This window comes from Myiozetetes cayanensis, unplaced genomic scaffold (assembly GCF_022539395.1).
Source record: "Myiozetetes cayanensis isolate MyiCay16 unplaced genomic scaffold, myiCay2020 scf2-11, whole genome shotgun sequence".
In the NCBI taxonomy this organism is placed as follows: domain Eukaryota; kingdom Metazoa; phylum Chordata; class Aves; order Passeriformes; family Tyrannidae; genus Myiozetetes; species Myiozetetes cayanensis.
Window position 1 is genome coordinate 956,178 of NW_026087411.1, and position 19,546 is coordinate 975,723.

A 19,546-nucleotide genomic window follows, 5' to 3' on the forward strand; every position below is an offset into this window, starting at 1 on the left:
GGGATCTGCACTCCACGGACAGAAACAGAGCATAAGGTACAGAAGGACAAGTGATCTGCCATTATGGTTTATGAGTGCTTAGGAAGGCAAAACATCCCCATAGTGTTATGTTTTTACCAGGTACATATTAATTTTCTACGTGCTGCTGAGCCCCAGGACGAGCCCCATTGCTGCAGTGCTGGCAGACTGGTTTGCCCCCACACTGCCTCCCTCATTCCCTTACCCCCAGAAGGAATGGTGTCCCTCATCCCTTACCCCCAGAAGGAATGGTGTCCCCCATTCCCTTACCCCCAGAAGGAATGGTGTCCCCCATTCCCTTACCCCCAGAAGGAATGGTGTCCCTCATTCCCTTACCCCCAGAAGGAATGGTGTCCCTCATTCCCTTACCCCCAGAAGGAATGGTGTCCCTCATTCCCTTACCCCCAGAAGGAATGGTGTCCCCCACGGAGCCCAGGTCCCGTTTCCGTTTCTTGGGCAGCCTCATCTTGCAGAGCTGCTCGAAGTGTGTCTGCATGGGCTGGTCCATGGAGAGGAAGTTGCACTGCAGGAGCCCGCTGAGCGTGGTGGCCGCCATCTCCCTCACCTGGGCACAGCAGCACACACAGTTAACAACCCCACGAGCACGGCAGCAAACTGGGATTTGGGACACCCAGCCAGGCCAAGTGCCCAAACTCCACCCAAGAAAAGCCCTTACAGTTTCACGCTGCTGTCTCAAACTATTAGTTGGTTACTAGATGGCTGCTATAATACAGAAGGACTTTCACATAACTTGTCATAACGTGACCTGCTACTCATGCAAATCATGTAATTTAACTCACAGTTAATAAAAATATCACAGATGTAAACAGTTGTCATAGAACTGGTTGATATCACAGTCCATGATAACACAGATAGACTCAGAAGGGACATCATAGCATGGACTAGAGGAGCTTCAGAAAGTTCAAAAACAACCTTGGACTGAGACCAAGATGCACCACCACAAATACTCAACATGCTTTACAAAATCCCTAACAGATTCTGTATTAACATCAGTTTTAAAGAGTCCTTTGTTCAAAAGCATTTAGTTTTCCCCTTCAAATGCAGAATTGACAAAAAGAGGAGAGCTTTTCCAAGAGAAGGCAGAAGGGATGTTCAGGAGACTCAGCTGATTTTGTTCTACCTGTAGCACCAGAATTCTTTGAAAGACACAACAGATGCTGGATTAATCAGCCACAACAAATAATTTCAGTGGTTTATGGTCAACAATTCAGTTCTGTAATGCCCCAGAATGATAAACCTCCTTGCCCCAAGTACCACATCTTTGCACTACCTGAATAAAAACACAATTCCAGGTTGGAAAAATAACGTTCCCTCTGGTAACACAGAAACCCCAGAGAACAAGACTAAACTAAGTTTTCATCAGTTTCCAAACTCCTGAAAATACAGATCTCCTTTTCCATCCCTTTTAGAACAGCCACAGCACCTTGTCAGTGGATTCCGAGGAGAGCCAACTCATAGCTGCTCTTAAAAACAAATGACTAATTTCTCAGGATTACTAAGTTCGTCTCATCTCCTCGAAGCTCCCAAAGCCACAGAACTGTAAGATCATATTTCAACTGGGATTCCCTCCAACTCTCACTCCTGCTTCCAGTAACTCCGAGCTGCCAAAAACCTCCCCATGTTTCCAACCCTGCAACCCAAACGGCCCCGCGGAACCGCTGCCAGTAGCCACCAGGTTTTGGGGAAGCACATTCTGTCACAGGTAACTGCAAACAGAACACCTGTCTCTGTGGAGCACAACCACCTCCCAGTGCTCTGAATCCAGCACAGTAGATTATAATAAATTATATCCATTGGCACACAATGTTCTGAGCCTCCACCAAACCCTAAGTACAGCTGCAAGTGTTGCCGTAATTAAAGACAGCAAGTTCAAATAAGCTCTCGAGACCTCGCTCTGCTCCATTTCAATTTCCACCAGGTATTATCCAAGCGTGATCCACTTTGCTAATAGCTGGGGAAGGATGAGGTGAGAGCCTGCCAGCGCTGTTTATCAGCAACTTGTGAGTCCCTGAGGAGCTGGGCCATTCAATGAAACACGATGTGCTAATGCCAGAGCCGGCGCACAAAGCAGCTCGGCTGCGAAGTGAGCGAGGCCCCAAGTGAGCTGGGCTTATTTACATCACTGCTGCCTGCATTAAAACCACTTTAACTCCTGAATCAATCACCTACCTAAGAAGGAACACTTTGCTGCAAGGAGCACCTAGGAGCAAAGCCTTTAAAAACCATACATGAAGCAGGTAATCACTCATCACATCTGACACTAAGTGATTTATAAACCAGCACACTCACATGATGACTTATGGAATACAAAATCCACACAGGAATCTTCCAATCAGCTATGGGATTTGGGTTTGTCAGTCAGGAGTGACCAAGTTCTGTAAAACTGCAGCGATATCAGAACAAAACCACTGAGCAGCACAAGCCAAACCCAACTGCACAAGCTGCAGGGGGTACTGAAACAGAGAGAAAATGCTCCCATTGCAGTGCAATATGAAAAATGTTCATCAAGACAGGAGTGCATTCAGCACACTCTGTATTAAAACAAAGAGATGGGATGGACCTTTGCATCAAAACAAGCATCTTAAAATCCAAGAACCAAACCCTGAGTTCTGCAGGGTAAACACAGTAAATCCTAGCTAAAGATGAGGATGCTCATCTTAAACATCCAGCATCCAAAAGCTGCCCAGGAATTACTCTGCAGGATACTGCACCTTGTCAGTTATTACCAAGGAAGAACAAGATTACTTTCCAAAGAGAAGTGAAAGCTTCCATGGCAACAACACGATTGGAAGTGGTTCTGAACACAGAGCAGCTCTTTGGCTCCACGTCTCTGTAGTGCAGAGGAATCATTTGGTACATTTAAAATAACAAGATAAATTGCATTCAAGTGAATAAAAGGTACTTTTCAAAATGATGGGAGATTATGAGGTAAGTGTTCTGACAAACAACTTAGAGGGGATTGCAAGGTGCTGCAGAACCTCCTCTTTCTTCTAGAGAGGGAAAAGTTCCCAAAAGTAGAATTTCATTGGGATTTGCCAACTGCACAAACACCAGTGGAAACGGTGGTGAAGGACCAGACTGGAGATTAACACTAAAGATTCTTCACTGTGCTTGAGCATGGCTTAAATTCACAGCATTTAATGCAAACTCTCAGCTGCAGAGAGCTTGATGTACACAGTAATGGTAAAAATACTTCTAAGTTGATATGATTAAGTGGGAAGCAGACCTCTGGAGTAATAAATCTTGAGTGGGTTTACACACTGTCCACACAGGAGGGCATTTTACCTTGCCGGAAGTTGAATTTCTCCCAGCACACATGCTAATATTTACAGGGAAATTATAACATCTCTATTTCAGCTCTACTGAAACCAAGCAATGCACTGAATCTGTGAAAAAGTAAAAATAACAGGACTTCTAAGAACCACTAATGGAGCATTTTATAAACAGCTGCCTTCCTGGTCTGGCTTCTGAAAGAAACAAATCCTGTAAAGCTGATTTTCCAAACAGGAAGAACGCTGAGCTGAGCTGGAAACACCTGCTGCACTCATTTACAGCTGGCAGTGCTTCCACAGAACTCGCCAGAGAAAGCACTGCAGAGAAGGGAGCACTTGCCTCGAGCTGCTCGTCCTCCAGCAGCTGTATGACCAGCCACCTGATGTCATCGACAGCCTCGCTGTTGTTGAGGAAGATGAAGAGGTTGTAGAACACCATGGTCTGGAGGTAGGTCAGTATGGTGTAACGGGCGTGCCAGGAATTGCTTCTTGCTGTCTGCAAGGAGGGACAAATCAGGGTGAGACCAAAAAGCAGCTGCCCGGTGCAAAACCAACAGTATTTGAGAAATACTTGAGAAACAAAGCTCCTGCAGCAGTTGCAAAGAACTTCCCTCGCTCGGGTGGTTTTGTTTCATACACCCTTGGTCACCAAAGAGATCAAATACAATTAATTTCATGCTTCAGATCCAAGTTCAAAATTGAGAGGAAATTTTGTGGAGTTCACTTACACTTAAATAAACCTTTATTTTGGGGTCATGGATGTTATTGTTGGTAACTGACTGATGTTTATATAAACTCAGGTACTATGGGCATGCAAGTGTTACTTAAGTCATAATCTTTATAGTCTCCACTTCCACAGTAGACTTATTTAATATAAATATATTGTGAAACTATAAAAAAAAAAAGTCAGTTTCAAGGACACTTCTTTACATGAAGATTCCTCTTGAAACTGGATTTTGAATTGTTGTGCTCATGAGGAGACATGTTGGACTTCAACTGATCCACTCCTGAGCCAAATGTGAATTTATTAAAAAGCAGTTCAATTTCTCATCAAAACCAAGTGGTTTAAATGTTTGTAAGCAGGAAACGAAACAAACCACATTTGCTGCTTATGGGAGGGTTCTAAAACACTTGAAATAAACCCTTTCCTTTCACACGTCAATCAGTATTTGATTCTCTCAGAATCGCAGCTACTGAGTAATCTTAAACAAAAGGCAGAGAACAAGAAGCTTTAAGCTGTTCAGACCACACTCACTTGTTTTAGCACCTGAAGTACCAAAGGCACTTGCTGAGGATACAGCAAACCCTGAGACATCAACGACAGACACATCTTTGCATCTCTCTTGAGCTCATCGTAACTATTGTCATTTTCTACGGGTGCAATCTGCAGAGAGGGAACAAAACCCAAGGGCAGTGTTAGTGAGGAACCACTGGAAGCAGCCGAATCCTGAAAGAAAGGGTAATCCCACAAAAGGACAGTTGTCTAGGAAAAATACATTTAATACATTGCTGGAAGTTAACGGGGAAAAACAAATCAATGTAACATTAAAATATTCTCAGCTGTTAAAAAAAAATAAATAATCCAGAGTTCCTCGTTCCTTGCCCCATTTCTTATTCATCTGAAGAGTATGGCTGTCAGGTGAGACAAGGTCCAAAGGTGAGAGAAAGCTTTATAGAGCTCCCTTCCACTTCAGTAAACCTTTATTTTGGGGTCCCACATGTTATTGTTGGATAACTGATTGATGTTTACACAAGGACACATTGTTGAGGTAAGCAAGTCCAGATTATTTCAGATTTGTAGCACTGGATGGCCCAGATTCACCAAAGCAGACAAGACTCAGGAGAAGGATCCCATTTAGAAAGAATTGTGTAATCAGGGAACAAAAGCAAATAACTCAAGGTCCCTTGAGAACAGTTTGGGTTGGAAAGGACCTTAAAGATGATGCAGTTCCAAGCCCCAGTAATACAGGAAAGTTAAAAGATGTACCTTGAAGAACAAAGGTAAAAGCTGGAGTTGCTCTGTGACAGCTGTAGAGAAAGACCGTCCCGCACTCGCCATCAACCACTTCAGAACTGTTGATAAAGAGTTAATAAATGTAGTAACATGATCACTGACTTAGAATAGTAACAACCCCCCAAACAAGTTACAGACCACATTTATTGCAAGACTCTCCTGTGGGTTTTTCCCCACATTAGAGTGGTTCAGTTTGACCCCTGAGGTGACTTTATAAATCCCACCCCTGGAACAACAGCTCCAGTGACAGAGCAGACACAAGAGGAGAAATCCTGTAGTGCAACTGCACAGCGCCCCAAAACACCCATTCCTCAAGCTCAGGAACTCACTGGTTTTCAAGAGTTTAATGCCCTGAGTTCGCTCATCCTGTTCCCCAACTCCATTCTCCTCCATCACGTGATTCTGAATCTCTTCATCCGCCTCCATGAGGGGTTTGAGGTTTTCAAGTATCCGGGTAGTGAATTCATGGACACGAGGAGATTTAGTTGGAGCAGTGTTTGGCAAGGAAACATCAATCATGAATATGTAGGTCAATACACTAGGAAAGCAAACAAAGCAAGGCAGAGCACACAGTCAGCACCACTCCTGTCTGGAGAACACACCGATCCGTGACCCACAAGTGAATCCAGATCAATTTAGTGACCTTTCAAGTTTAACACTTAGAAAAAATTTCCTCCCATCTTCACTTCAAAGTTATTTAAAACCAAATGATCCTCAAACACCCTCTTGGTAGATATTTGAATCAATCAGGGTTAGACCATCACTAAGTTACAGCCCTCCACTCCTCCAAATTGATCTGCAACTGGTTTTTGAGTCACTAAAAGGACTTCAATTCCCTAAAGGAGTCCCTGTTATTTTTGGCTTATTAGGGCTTAGACAGTAATTTTGGGGTTTGGAGATTTTTTGGGGGGCAGGGGATGTTGTGGGGTTTCTGTGGAGGTTTTTTGGGTTGTTTGTTGGGTTTTTTTTTAAGAGCTTCAGAGTTATCAGACATAAACATAATGGGCCATATGCAGTAAACTGGGGAGGCTCTGGCACAGGTGGCCCAGAGGAGCTGTGGCTGCCCCATCCCTGGAAGTGTCCAAGGCCAGGTTGGACAGGGGTTGGAACAACCTGGGATGGTGGGAGGTGAAACTGGATGATCTTTAAGGTCCCTCCCAACCCAAATCATTCTGTGTTTTTATGAATAAAAGAGAAAACCAGAGAAATCACCTGAAGTTTCTGAAGCAAGTCTGTTAATAGTTTATCTAATTTCTGTTAGCAGTATAAGTGCTTTCCAGTGTAATTATTTAGATCCTTAACCACCCCAATAAAACGAAGAGTTAAACGATCCCCAACCAGCAAGAGCAGCAGAGAAGAGAACACTGACCTTCCTATTCTCTCCCGGACGTTTTTGTACACCTGGGTGAGTTTGGGCTCCAGGTACTTGAGCAGCCTGTGCAGCAGCTCTGGCACCCTCCACTCCTGCTGGGCAAGGCCCCCCTGCAGCACGTACAGGCGGCTGGGGAGGAGAACAGCTCAGCTGCAGTCACACAGCACGGCTCCTGCTGCCCCAGCCCTCCCAGCCCTGCCTGGAACCTGCACCCAGCGCCTCTCAATGAGCTGAAGGCAAAGAGGGGCGAAAATCACCCAAGGAAACAGCAGTATCTTATCCCTGCTTCACATCCTTCTTTACTCAGCCACAATAAAACAGTTTAAATTCATTTTACCAGGCATCTACAAACGATCCTCCTTCTCCACTCAGTGGAGATTCCAACAGCAATTCAAACAACCAGTGCAGTTTCCTGGGATCTCTGCTCTCCTGAAAAGGAACAGGGAACAGAGACATAAGGAAATAGGAGATTTTTTTAAATGTAGATAATGAATAAAAAATGTATAAACAAGGAAAGTTTTGACAGACTTCCTTTATTTTCCTTGGGTTTACTCTATTAAGCAAGTGCAACAATAAATATTTTTTTTTTCACAGCAAACCTCAATAGGAGGAAAACCCAATATAATCATACACAGTTATTAATTAATTGGTACATAGAATAGACAGAATTTTAGCTTCATTTTTGATAGATACGAGTAAGTACATCTGAATTTTGCTAACGAGGGTTGTGGCTGACAAACTACACTGAGCTCTGCTGAGCGATTTGACAGAATTATTGACCCAAGGTATTTGGGGCCTATCCCTGACCCTGCTTCCCAGGAATCTAATTCCACAGCGGATCCAGCTTTACTGGACAGCAAAGGGGGCACTTACACAGGAGGTTGCAATGCAGGTGCCCCAGTCATTGTAGGTCTCCACTGTGATGTTGGATAAAGCTGTTCGGAGCAGGGGACACAGAAGCTTCCAAAGTTTTTCCACCTGTACAAAGGCAAAAGACAAGACTTTTTCTATTTAAGAAATCCAGCTCAGATATTAAAATGCCTTCTTTATTGTTTTATCAAGGAACTGATTCTCTCAGCGTTATTTTTGGCACAGAAATTCAGCAAGGTCTGGCCTAAGTAAAGTCCAAGAGGATATAAGCTCTTACTCCTACTGGAAATCACCAACCATGGCAGCTCTGCCATCTCCTCACCTGCAAACTGCTCTTGGTTTTAGTATCAAAACATTTCATTAACACCAAGTAATAACAGGCACTAAGCCAAGCTGTGAGTTGTGCTCCAAGTTTGGCAAGGAATCACCAAGTGCTGCAGCATTTTCCACTCCTCTCTTGGAACCAGGGGACACCTTAAAAGCCCCCAGCTTCATATTGTGTTAATAATTCAAAATCTCTCCGTAACTTCCAAGAATCACTCAGAAATCACCAGTTCAGCACCTTCTCAAAGGTCCAGTGCTTGGAACCCCTTATTAGCCCAGCTATGATTTCAGCCACACATCTCTGGGTGCTCTCGTGGGAGTCTGCAACCAGCTGCTCCAGGTGGGGCTGGAGAACCGGCAGAAAGGCATCATCAAAGTTCCTGAAAAGGCCCTGCAAAACAAGAGGGGAAAGTGTCCTCAGGAATCATCTACACCACCGCCCTCCCCTGAGCGACACCAGACGGTGAATCACTGAGATTTCAATATGCAGAAAGTGAAATGACTTTGCTGCTCTAACAGAATTATACCCCAGTGTCCTGCAGACTATTATATCACTCCAAATATGTTTCCCTAAGCAGTTAATCAGAAGAGAGGATTAATAGGATTACCCAGAGCAGCTTTAAAAATCAACATTTTGCAGCAGTGGGGTATAAGCCAGGCAGTCTGGGGCTTTTCCACGCTCTGCTAAATGGAAGCAATTTAGTTGTTGAACTCTGGTTACCTTGAAGAGGCAAAATCTGCGAGGATTAAATTTGTCCTTTCCTTTTCTGTCTTCTAAAGACAAAAATTTTATTAACTGCTCCACAAACTTGGGATCAGAAAAGTGATCGTATATAATTTGTTCTGCCTGTAACAGGAAGAAATAAAAAAAAAAAAAAGGATTAGCTTTGAGGTGTTTGCTTGTCACAGTGATATCCCAATCTTTCCAAGTCCCGTGTTTCACTTTCAGTCTATTTTTGGTAAAAATCACATCTTGGCCATCCATTTCCCTCCCTCCTTTTATAGGGAATATTAGGTAATGTTTTCCAAGACTCCTGATCATCTTTATTAATGACTTTAGATTGTCTTTCCTTTCACTCACAACCCCTGCAAAATTAGTCCTTCCCACTGTCATTAATGACCTTGTTCTAAACGCCGAAAATGATGTGAAAGGGCACAAGGAAGTGCTCATTAATACAGTTATTCCATGACCCCTGACAGAAAAGCTGCAACTCATCAAAATAATAATCTCTTTTCCCTTCTGACACAGTAGGAAGTAGAAAAATACAATTAAAAGTGCCTTGTGGGGATCTAGGTGTAGAGGGATCTCCACAGTGACCTGTGGGCAATATTAAAAGAAGAAAGGAAGAGAAATAGCACTAAAAAACCCCCAGAGCTGCAGCTCTTACCTCTGTCAGCTCATCCCTCCTTCGGCCAAGCTTTGGTTGGTGCTCAGCAGGAGCATAAACTGTCATGGTTCTGAAGGGGAAAAGGGAACAACTGAAACACGGTAGCACAGTCCAAAGTAAAATAAAGCTCATGGTTATTTTCTATATTCTCAATCTTTCTATATTCTCAATTAATGATAAATATTGGAGTCAGGGATAACTCAGCCCCAAAAAATCAAAACTTACAAGACAATTTACGAGAAAAGAATGAGTTTGTTATTAGAGGTTTTGCTCTACAACAGAATTATTATTATTACAAAGAGGCAAGCAGCAAAAAGGACAAGATATACGGTATTTTTTAATGGTCCAATAAAAAAAATTAAATCTCATAATAAAACACCATTTAACTTCCCAAGTGATGGTACTCACTGTGGCCAGGTGTAGTACCCCCAGTGTGTTTTCTCCACAAAACAACAGGATTCCCAAGCCTCCCTGGTCTTTGGTAAGCTCTGGCTGTTGTAGTGCAGCCACTGGTTGTCGGGTCTGTCACCAGCCTGGATCCTGGAAGGCTTCGGGCTCCCACCTGCTCCCACAGGAATTTGTTCAACATCAGGCTTGCTCATTACCAATCCCAGTCAATGTCAGTGTCATTTACTAAAAGGTTCCAAAGAGCTTTTGTGTCCCACTCCCCCAACTCTGGGCAGTGATCTGCCTCGGGGGACTGAAAGGAACACTCATGGAAGAGATCCCTCTATTAATTTATGGGATTTGAAATTATTTTAAAAAACCAAAAAGGAGATGTACGGATTCTCACAGGTGACAAGGCTTTCTGAAAGGAGAATCTCTGAAGTTTTAACTCACTTTTAAGAGGTGACTGGTCTAATATACACCCCTGCAAATGCAGGACTGTTTAAAAAAAAACAACCCAAACTGAGAAATTACCAATTATATTACCTATATAACATATACTTATTTGCTTAGGAGATTAACAGCAAAAGAAAAATTTGAAACATCTTAGGATAAATGTGAGACATTGCTTATATTAAATAAAACCTACTTATTTCGTAAGGGCAGATGGGCACTTTCTTGTGTGTTCTCTTGAGCTGCTTGAGAATCCCAGCCACAGCTGAGATGGCCACCTGAAAGGAAGAAATGGCCATTCACGCATCCATTCCATACATTTCCCCCCACAAGGATGTGGTTCATCATCCCTAAAAAGCCAGAGAATGTTGGAGTGAACTTTAATAACTTTAATATGGTTGTAATAATTTGGGGGGAGGAAAAGGTGAAGTTTCGAGCCTCACTGAGGTAACACTGAACAAATGAAACACATCGATGGCTCCCTTCAAATGATAAAAGTGCAGGTGGGAAAAGCAGCCATCTGCAGAAGAACTTCTGAAATAAATAAGGAGGACTGGTTCCATCCCACACTTTCACAGTTTACAGACTTTCCATATGTCACACTCCAGCACTGCCAAGGCTCCTCTCCCGGGACGAGGAGCGCTGCGCACGTGTGAGGCTGGAAGGGAGGAGGGGGATCCACCTCGCTGCTCGTGCTCTATCCCTGCAGCCCCCAGGGAGCTGCACAGCACAGGGAAGATATTTGGGCTTTACCTTCCTGACCACGATGGCGTCGTGGTTGAGACACTGCACGAAGAACCTGATGGCCCGGGCGGGCAGGGGCCTGTCATCCCTCAGCAGCAGGGACAGGAAGCCAATGCTGATGTGCTCGAACTTCCAGGGCCTGAAAACCCCCAGACAGTCAAAACACAGTGTAAGGACCACAGCTGCACCTACTGGGCTCGCTCAGAAAGTATTCTATGTGTTAAGATGATGTAAACACACTGGGACTAACATTTCCTGTGCCCTCCAGCGTTCTGGCCACACAAAAGTGCCAACAAACATTTGAGTTCACGGTGGTTTTTTTATCTTGGCACTTCAATGTAAAACACAGACCTACAGGGATATCCCTTCACAAGTTTTTTAACACAAATATTATGGTAAGAATTAGAATATATTTGGATGTCAGTATTAGCATTACACAGAAAGAGCCAGAGCTTTGTGCCAGGACAAAAAAAGGTGTTAAAGCCCCCAGTAACAGGCCTGACTAATTAAAGAAAAAGTTTAACTCCAAGATGTGATGATGCCTTACATTAACACATCAAGCTCCCAGTGGAAATGAATCCGAGACCATGCTAACTGCCCTCCTGGATGCCATGGATATTTAATGATGTAGCCACCCCCAACCCACCCCAAAACAACTCTAAAGCACAGAGAGGGACACTCACAGGTTTCTCTGTTCCACGCAGTCCAGCAGCTTGTTGACCAAGTTTTCATAGTTTCTGAGAGAAAGACAGGGAATCATCAGCCAGATGGTACTGAGAGAACCAGTTAAAACACAATAAAAGCTCCTCAACAACAGGTGAGCGAAGGCAAAAAGGAGGAGGCCAAAAGGAAACAGGAGGGTAGAAGCCAGAGGCTGCCAAAGGAAGGAAGGAAGGAAGGATGGATGAGCCCAGAAGACAGAGGCTGCCAAGTCAAGAGGGAAGATACAGCCCACCAACCCTTGGGCACTGTGGATTTGTCATTTTGGCCCTTTTGGAGGACTCCATTTAAGGTGCAGGAGCACAAGCTGGTGTGACGGGACACTGCACTCACCGCAGAGCCTCAGCACTCTTCTCCTTCTGTCGCTGAATTCCCAGCTGGATTTCCTCGGAACCAAGACCCGTGAAGTCTGAGTCTGGATGAACTGACTTCTGCAGCATAACAGCTGCCCCCATGCATTTCTCTGGGACCTATGGACAGGGAATGAAAAGATTTGGGACTTCAGCCTGAAAGTTTTTAATGTCTGTTTTGACACGAGCAGAGAACACAATTTCCTTGTCCACACAGCCAGCTCTGAAGTGGGGAACACAACCTTTTGTGCCCACACAGCAGAATTATTTCTCCCAGTACACGTTTTATTCTATTTTAAAATAAAGGTAAGAATAAACTTTAGTATTTCATTAGGAGTAAAAGTCGTTTATGGAATGCTTCTGTTAATTAACCCCGAGCAACCTGTCACTTACTGTGAAATCCAGCCCAATGGTTTCGTACTGCCGATGGATTTTTTCTGCAAGGTCATCGAAGAGTCTGACTATGGACGGTTTTTCCAAGGACATGGCTTTGCTAAGCCCAGAAGAGACAATGGCTGGCCATGTCTGTGCAATACAGTCCCAGTCGTGAAGGTTTGCCAAGCACACCCCGCTGTGATTTCCAAGGAGACAATATAAGGCACCCTGGGAAAGGAGAAAGGGGGTTTGGGAAGGTTAAAGCCTGGGTCCTGTGTGATAGCACAGAAAGAAAATTCATCTGCAGTTACCAACGCGCCAAAATGTCCCATGAACATTCAGCTACAAGGTCTCACTGTCAAAATACTGAAGATTTCTCACAGATTCCTCTTCATTTAATGAGATGGAAAGCCCTGCCAATTAATTTGTGCCCAGAATGGCTGATTTCTGAATTGCATTAGAGGAGATGATTCACAACTGCTCTGTGAGTGCTGCCACCCTGACTACAGCTCCTCAATTCCCAATCCAGAAGTTAAAAACAGGTGTTAACACACATTTTGGTAATACCTGAGCAAACAACGAAATCAGGAACGGATATGAACACAAAATTCCTTCCACTAGTCATGCATAAGCCATGAAAATATTAGTGATGCTGATATAAACCAGCACTTTCACCATGAAAAATTCCCCTATAAAGGCACTTTCAAGAGACACAACACAAAGTGAAGGAGCCAGTACTTTAAATTGCTTTTGGGTGACATCCTGGCGGTCGGGGCGCAGGAACTCCAGAACCAAGGGAATGATGTCTCTGCAGCAGAAGTTGTAGGTCCCCAGAGCTGTGAAGAATGCCTGCTGAGCTTTACTCCTCACCTGTGGGGACACAGACGTTACTAGGAAATCACCTAAACCAAAAAACAGGACCGAAAAAACCACCCTCACGCATTTCAGTTACTTATGCACAGAATGGATTTGTGCACAGAGACAGAATTACTCGCAGGAGGTTGTGAACACCTCACCCTTCTCAGAGCTGTTCATAAAATCCTACCTCTTGTTTCTGGCATTTACTTGAGAACAGCTACAAAGTTAAAGAGAATTCTTTGTGTTGCCAGAAACAACGTGTTTGTAATGTCATTTGAAAAGCAAACTGATAGAATAACAGGTTCAGAATGTATTTGGAATAATTGGAACAGATCAACAAAGCACTGCTTATATGTCAGTGTAAAAGGGGCTGTTCCTTACCTGACCATATGAACTCGTGGACAAACACAGAAGATCCCTGATCATCTCCTGGTGGGAAGTTTTATATTCACAGCCTTCCATCGTTAGTGTTCTCAGCTAAACTCACGCAGAACACAAAGAAAGCACAGATTGTTTTTTACATTTCACACATACAAAAGAAACACTTAGTGCAGGATTTCTGTTATGATGACATTTAGCAAACTATGCAAATCAGTTTGTCAAGGAAAGTAATTAGTAAGGATTGAGGGGGAAGAATTACCTCATGCTGCAACATAACCCTGTCAATCAGCAGAGCTCTGATATGTTGTTTCTTTCCTTGAAGCTGTAAAAAAAAAAACAAAAACCAAACCCAAACATAATTTGGTTTAGATTTCAGGATCACATCAACCACTTCAGAACTATTTCCACCCCTCAGCAAAGCTTTACACAGCAGAATCACTGACCCTGTTCTCCATCGATTTTTTCACCAGATTAAAGCTCTTCCATCGTGAGTCAAACTCGTGCTTGTGAGACCCCTGGAACTGTAGAACATCACTAATAATCTGTGGAAAGAAAGAGAGGGCAAGAGTGATTATTTTGATAAACAAGCCACCTTGCCCTAAGCATTAGAAATTAAAAGTATACCTTTATTATTAGGAACAGAGACTTGGTGTCATCTTCTGAATGATCAAGAATGTAGCCTGCAGGTGGGACAAAAGTAACTTACTAATCAGACAGGCCAAGAGCTTTAAAAATTGACAATATTTCTAACAAAGCTTAAATTTAGGAATGAAAGGTGAAGCAAAAAAAATTTCTTATCTGCAAAAATCACAAAGCACAACCCAGCAGTTTTTAGCTAGAGGAGAGACCGAACTTACGCAGCAATTTCCTTGTAACCCTTGCAATTGTTTCTCGGTAATTCTCCCTCGAGAAATCTGGAAGAAAATGAAACATTTCGTCTTTGTTATATGATAACTTGAAAAGCAGTTTATAGGTAAGTAAACCAAGGGAAAGCCAGAGCGGACTATGCAGAACTGGCAGTGTGGACCATTGTAAAAATAATATATTTGAGGACACTGCTCTCATCACTTTTAACAACGTCCATGTAAGACAAAGAGAAGAATCAAAATCATGGTCTCCAAAAGAACCCACTGCTTTTACAGCAGAAAAAGGAAGAAAGAAAGAAAACAACACTTAGAACCTGCCTGACCAGAATTAGGATTTACTTACCATAGTCAACACCAGTGTACAGTTTTGTCTCTTCCAAAGACACCAGACTTGGGACCCTGCATGAGAACAAACCAAGGATTAGAAATCACTGAGAAGGTGCATTTCACTGCCATTTAATTCATTTGAACAAGTTAAATTTAAAGTTAGCAGCCCAAAGATACTTGGATTTACTAATAATACATCTCAGTTCTCATATTTATGAATTAACCATCCCTATGTGGGTCAGGTTGTTTGTCAGCAGCAGAGACAGCTTAGGGACATATATGGGATATACAAATAATATATAGAGAGATAAATAAAAATTATATAAAAATAATGGCATATGGCATATCAAAATAAGTTTTACTTACAGATGAGCCACCCTTTCTCCTTTCAGAGGAGGCAGAATGTTCCCAGAGCCAATGAGGCAGTTATGCACAATGGCAAGACTCTGCTGCACATCATCTCTTAAACAAAGAGGAAAACCCGGTTACTTATCTGTTAAATCCTTGCAAACACACAGATGATGAACTGTATCTTTTTTGTGAGGTTTTCTGAAAGCTTTTCTCTTTAGTTACATCAGTTTCAAACACAGGAGGGAGCACTGTAGAAATCAAGCTGTGCTTGCGTGATCCGACTTAATTCTATTACAGAACCACAAGATTTAACTTCATTTTCTGAAAAACTTGGGAGATTTCACATTTTGAAGCTGTGCAGATAATGAGATCATCTAATGTGAAAACAGCTTTGCTCCAACCAAATTTCTTTGAAAAATTTTATCTAAATCTCAGACAAAACCTATGAAGTAACTCCTCACTCCAAGGTTGCAGCAATTCCTTCTCAGCATGGGGAGGGTGAGGGAACACTTTGTGAGTGACTATTTTACAGTCTGAAGGTAAACTACAATGCAACAATACAGTTTCTGTGTTCATTCAGAGAATCAAGGAATTCCTCTTAAACCTATCTCAGCTAGAGCAGGAGCTTCTATTTTTGGTAAGTTGGTCAGACAGAAAAACAAGCCGGAATGTGACACAGCATTCCCTGCTGGGCAGCACGAGGGAGAGCCCCACGTGACTGAATATCAGCTGAGGTATATTTAGCTGCAAGGACACGGGGAGGGTGACATGAGGACTAAACAATGCTTGAGAGGTCATGCCTGTAAACATCCTGTGCTCTTTGACACCTGTAAGTGCCTCGGCACACATTGCACCCGTGATGGTCTCCCGCTCGCCCCAGGCACAGCTTCACACTCAGTGTCCCTGCCTCTGACCTCCCTGACTCAGCTCCAGCCCTGCAGGGACACACCAGGCACCGAGGCCAGCTGTTCTCAGGGAGGAAGAGGCAAAAGGCACATCCCCAAGCCACAGCACTGGTGTGTTCCACTGCACGGCTGAGGAACACAAATGGCTGTGCCAAAGCAACAAGGGAAGAGTCCCGAGGAAGAATTCCCTTAGTGCTGCCTGCAGCTCAATGAATCGGCATCTGGGGTTGCTAAAAAGACACTTCTGTCCCAGAATTTGCTTTAAATAAATACCTAGGTAAAGTGCCTATATGTTTATTACTGCTTAAAATCATGATATCCATTTCATGAAATGCACTTCCAAGCTCCACATGTTCTTAAGTTAAAAACCTTGGAAATCTTAGAATAGTGTTAAAGACAGTGTAGCATTACAGTATTTGACTCCTTAATTTCTGTAGTGCCAGCGTGAACAGCAATAATTCCTGTGGGTGGCTAAATGCACCTCCTCCATCTCCCCTGTCAGCACTCACCTGGACATCTCCAGTTCTCCAAGGGCATAGAGCTCCAGCCTGGTGAGCTCAGGCTGCAGGAAAGTATCCAGCAAATAAAAAGCAAAGTCTATTTCCTCAGACGAGGGAACATGCCACTGGATATCCAAGTTCCACAGGTCACCTGGTTTACCCCAGTCCTACAGTAAATACAGACATTTATTATTATTCCATCTAAGAAACAATTTTTTTTTTAAATTAGCATTTAATATTACTGAAGAAAAACCCACCCCAAAATGTGAACTAGTTAATTCTGTAACACAGTTATCCTGACAATACCAGGGAAAACAACACCATAAAACCACACAGAAATCCCCAACCTCTATAATATCTACACATACCTGGAAGAAAAAAAATCATATTTGAAAGCACTAAAAGGAAAAGGACTGCACAGGTCTAGCTGAAATATGACTTGATTACTCCTTTGACTGGATACAAATTCAGACACATTTTTAAGTACAACTCAGACTTTTGAGAGTCCCTTAGAGAACATCAAAGTTAATTGTGAATTTTTTCAATTTCAGACGAGGAATTTAAAAAATATGTGGGGATTTTTGTTTGTTTGTTTGTTTTGCTTTGTGTTGGGGCACTCAAGGTATTTTTGTTTCTTTTGAAACTATTACCTGGCCCAACTAGATGTTCCCAGCAGTTATAGAACTGCACTGGCTTTCAGAAATGAGTACTGGATTATCTGCAGTCGGGAAGTTATGCAAAAGAACATTTTTCAGCAAAATCCAGTAGTATTTTCAAACAGGCCAGCTGGAAACTGCTGCACTGTTCATGAGGAACACTGACAGATCGACCTCAAATCTTAGCAGCCAGCCAGCACATGACTTGTGACAGTCTCAGTCACTTTGAATAATTGCCACTTCTGCTTCCACTGATCTCCAGCTCAGCAGAACCCCTGTTTCCTGGTTATTCTGCTGCCCTGTAAAATGCCCCATCTCCTCGCTGTGTGCTATTGCAGTCATGCAACCCCCATAAAACACAAATCACAACCCACTACAAAACTACTCAAACAACAGTCAGCACTCATTTCTTGCTACCAACATCATTTTAATTAACGTGCCACTTGCTCTGTGTTTCAAAGCATCTTGCAATCACACTTTCCTGCCTCTGTTCAGAAACCTCCAAACAAAACCGAGCCACACAGTGTATGATTGGTTAAAAAAAAAAAAAAAAGTCAAATCCTCTAATCCTAAATAAATGAAAATCCTTGCCTTGATAGGAAAGTATTCAGAAAGAGGCTTGTCAAAGCCACCTGGCACACTGCAGTACTCTGTGGGGTAGATAAGTGTAGCAGAACGAAGAAGGTGGTGCAGTAGGTTACAAGACAGAATGTAACCCTGCTTACAGGTTAAGTGGAGGGTGCGCTGCAGTATCTTCCCAAACTGCTCCCTGTACACAAGCAGCTGCTTTCCATCCACACGAGTGATCTGGGAGGGGAGAGGAACACAGCAAACCATCAGTTCTGTTGGAGGGCTCAGCCCAGCCTGGGCTACTCCCTGGGTCACACTGAATTCAGCTGAAATTGTGCAGGAGCTGCCACTGCCACGGCTGTTGACAAGTTTAAGTGACACAGAAGGGACTGTGACACCCATCTGCTCAAAATCTCCTAGCAATACTCATACACATTTAAAAATTAATTTAAAAATACTTATATCTATCAAAAGCATCTTATGTTTTTCCCTGCATCAATCCCCCTTCTTTCTCTCTCCCTCAATAATTGTATTAAACGCTTTCATTTCATTCCACTGGATTTTCTTCAAGCAACAGCCACCCCTGTCCCATTTAAAGTTAGAAACAGAAGCTGTGCAGTGCCGTTCATACAACATTTACTTTGGGTAACTGGAATTTTTTCTTCTTCTTTCAGGGGCATTAGAGAGGACGCAGTGACACACAAGGTTCTTTGCAATACCTCTGACAAAAGCTGAAGATTCCAAAGCAGCTCCTTATCTAGTTCTTCATCACGTAACACATCATCATCTAGAGGAACAAGGGACAAGCTCTGCTGTAACCACACTGTGGCCAACTTTTCCAAACAAGACACCAGATCCTTCCACCCCAAAAGCTGACTCCCAACCCTCCCACCGCACCCTCCCAACTCCCACCGCCCCCATGTCCAGCTGGAAGTCACTTTAGCCAGCCTAACATCTTGCAGTTGAGCAATGTCTGGAGACATTTCGAACTGCCACATTTTTAAGGAATCACGGCCCTGCAGCCTGACAGATTTCTGCCTTGAAATCACACAGTGGTTTGGTTTTTATTGATGAAATACTGCAGTTCTCCATCGTTGGAACGAAGTTGGGGGAAAACACAGCAAAGTTTTAGGTGCTCTTTCCACGTTTAAGGACAGTCAGCCCAAGAGCAAGCAACAGTAGAAACGTGATGGACTTACTGACTGTGAGGTGAGTTATAACGTTGCAGCAGTGGGGCACAAACAGCTTCAGGGACTCCTCGGGGCGGCACTGCAAACAGCACCACACACAGCCCGGGTTAGAACCACAGGCAGCTCGGCACACACTGACACAAATCTCACAATATCACCAAGAAACAGAGAAGACTAAACTGCATCTCAGCTCCAACTCAATCTACAGGCAGCCTGACTTCATGACTGTCACTCAATAAAACCCAAATTTAACACAAATGCAAAACAAAAATACTGTGTGAATTAACCCCTTGAAATCCTCCTGTGTGCAACCAGCCAATTTCAGAAGATGGAACATTAAGAACCACCTGTATTTACGTGAAAAAAATCAAGATATTACACAGGGAAAAGTAGCAGCACTGGCTTTTTTCCTTTTTAAGCTGGAGTGGATTTAGAGCATGTTCTCTCACTTTCACTGCAGCTCGGCACATGTCGGCGACCATTCGACCAGCAACTCTCGTCTCAAATATATTTGAAACAGCAAAGTTAAAAACCTTCTCCAAGGCAACCTGAAAATGAGCACAAAGACAGGGAGGTCAGGTTGTTTTTTTTTTCAAAAGGAAAACTAGGTATCCAGAAACGTTTGATGTCACAC

General features: G+C 43.2%; 1 protein-coding gene across 1 annotated transcript in view; it reads right to left on the reverse strand.

Annotated features, from left to right (window-relative positions):
- Window positions 1-19,546, reverse strand: part of PSME4 (proteasome activator subunit 4) — a 45,039-nt gene that overhangs the window by 4,004 nt on the left and 21,489 nt on the right. Inside the window, exons 15-44 of the mRNA XM_050314900.1 lie at window positions 19,362-19,460; window positions 18,922-18,991; window positions 18,442-18,509; window positions 17,744-17,959; window positions 16,506-16,663; window positions 15,107-15,202; window positions 14,757-14,812; window positions 14,405-14,461; window positions 14,172-14,227; window positions 13,991-14,089; window positions 13,807-13,869; window positions 13,548-13,643; window positions 13,047-13,178; window positions 12,327-12,536; window positions 11,917-12,053; window positions 11,547-11,600; window positions 10,873-11,002; window positions 10,316-10,397; window positions 9,688-9,841; window positions 9,280-9,349; window positions 8,613-8,738; window positions 8,130-8,282; window positions 7,571-7,675; window positions 7,035-7,126; window positions 6,695-6,826; window positions 5,655-5,863; window positions 5,299-5,384; window positions 4,567-4,695; window positions 3,652-3,807; window positions 421-583 (exon numbers count right to left, since the gene is read on the reverse strand). Coding sequence (XP_050170857.1) covers window positions 421-583; window positions 3,652-3,807; window positions 4,567-4,695; window positions 5,299-5,384; window positions 5,655-5,863; window positions 6,695-6,826; window positions 7,035-7,126; window positions 7,571-7,675; window positions 8,130-8,282; window positions 8,613-8,738; window positions 9,280-9,349; window positions 9,688-9,841; window positions 10,316-10,397; window positions 10,873-11,002; window positions 11,547-11,600; window positions 11,917-12,053; window positions 12,327-12,536; window positions 13,047-13,178; window positions 13,548-13,643; window positions 13,807-13,869; window positions 13,991-14,089; window positions 14,172-14,227; window positions 14,405-14,461; window positions 14,757-14,812; window positions 15,107-15,202; window positions 16,506-16,663; window positions 17,744-17,959; window positions 18,442-18,509; window positions 18,922-18,991; window positions 19,362-19,460 — 3,454 coding nt within the window. The remainder of the gene's footprint in view (window positions 1-420; window positions 584-3,651; window positions 3,808-4,566; window positions 4,696-5,298; window positions 5,385-5,654; window positions 5,864-6,694; window positions 6,827-7,034; window positions 7,127-7,570; window positions 7,676-8,129; window positions 8,283-8,612; window positions 8,739-9,279; window positions 9,350-9,687; window positions 9,842-10,315; window positions 10,398-10,872; window positions 11,003-11,546; window positions 11,601-11,916; window positions 12,054-12,326; window positions 12,537-13,046; window positions 13,179-13,547; window positions 13,644-13,806; window positions 13,870-13,990; window positions 14,090-14,171; window positions 14,228-14,404; window positions 14,462-14,756; window positions 14,813-15,106; window positions 15,203-16,505; window positions 16,664-17,743; window positions 17,960-18,441; window positions 18,510-18,921; window positions 18,992-19,361; window positions 19,461-19,546) is intronic.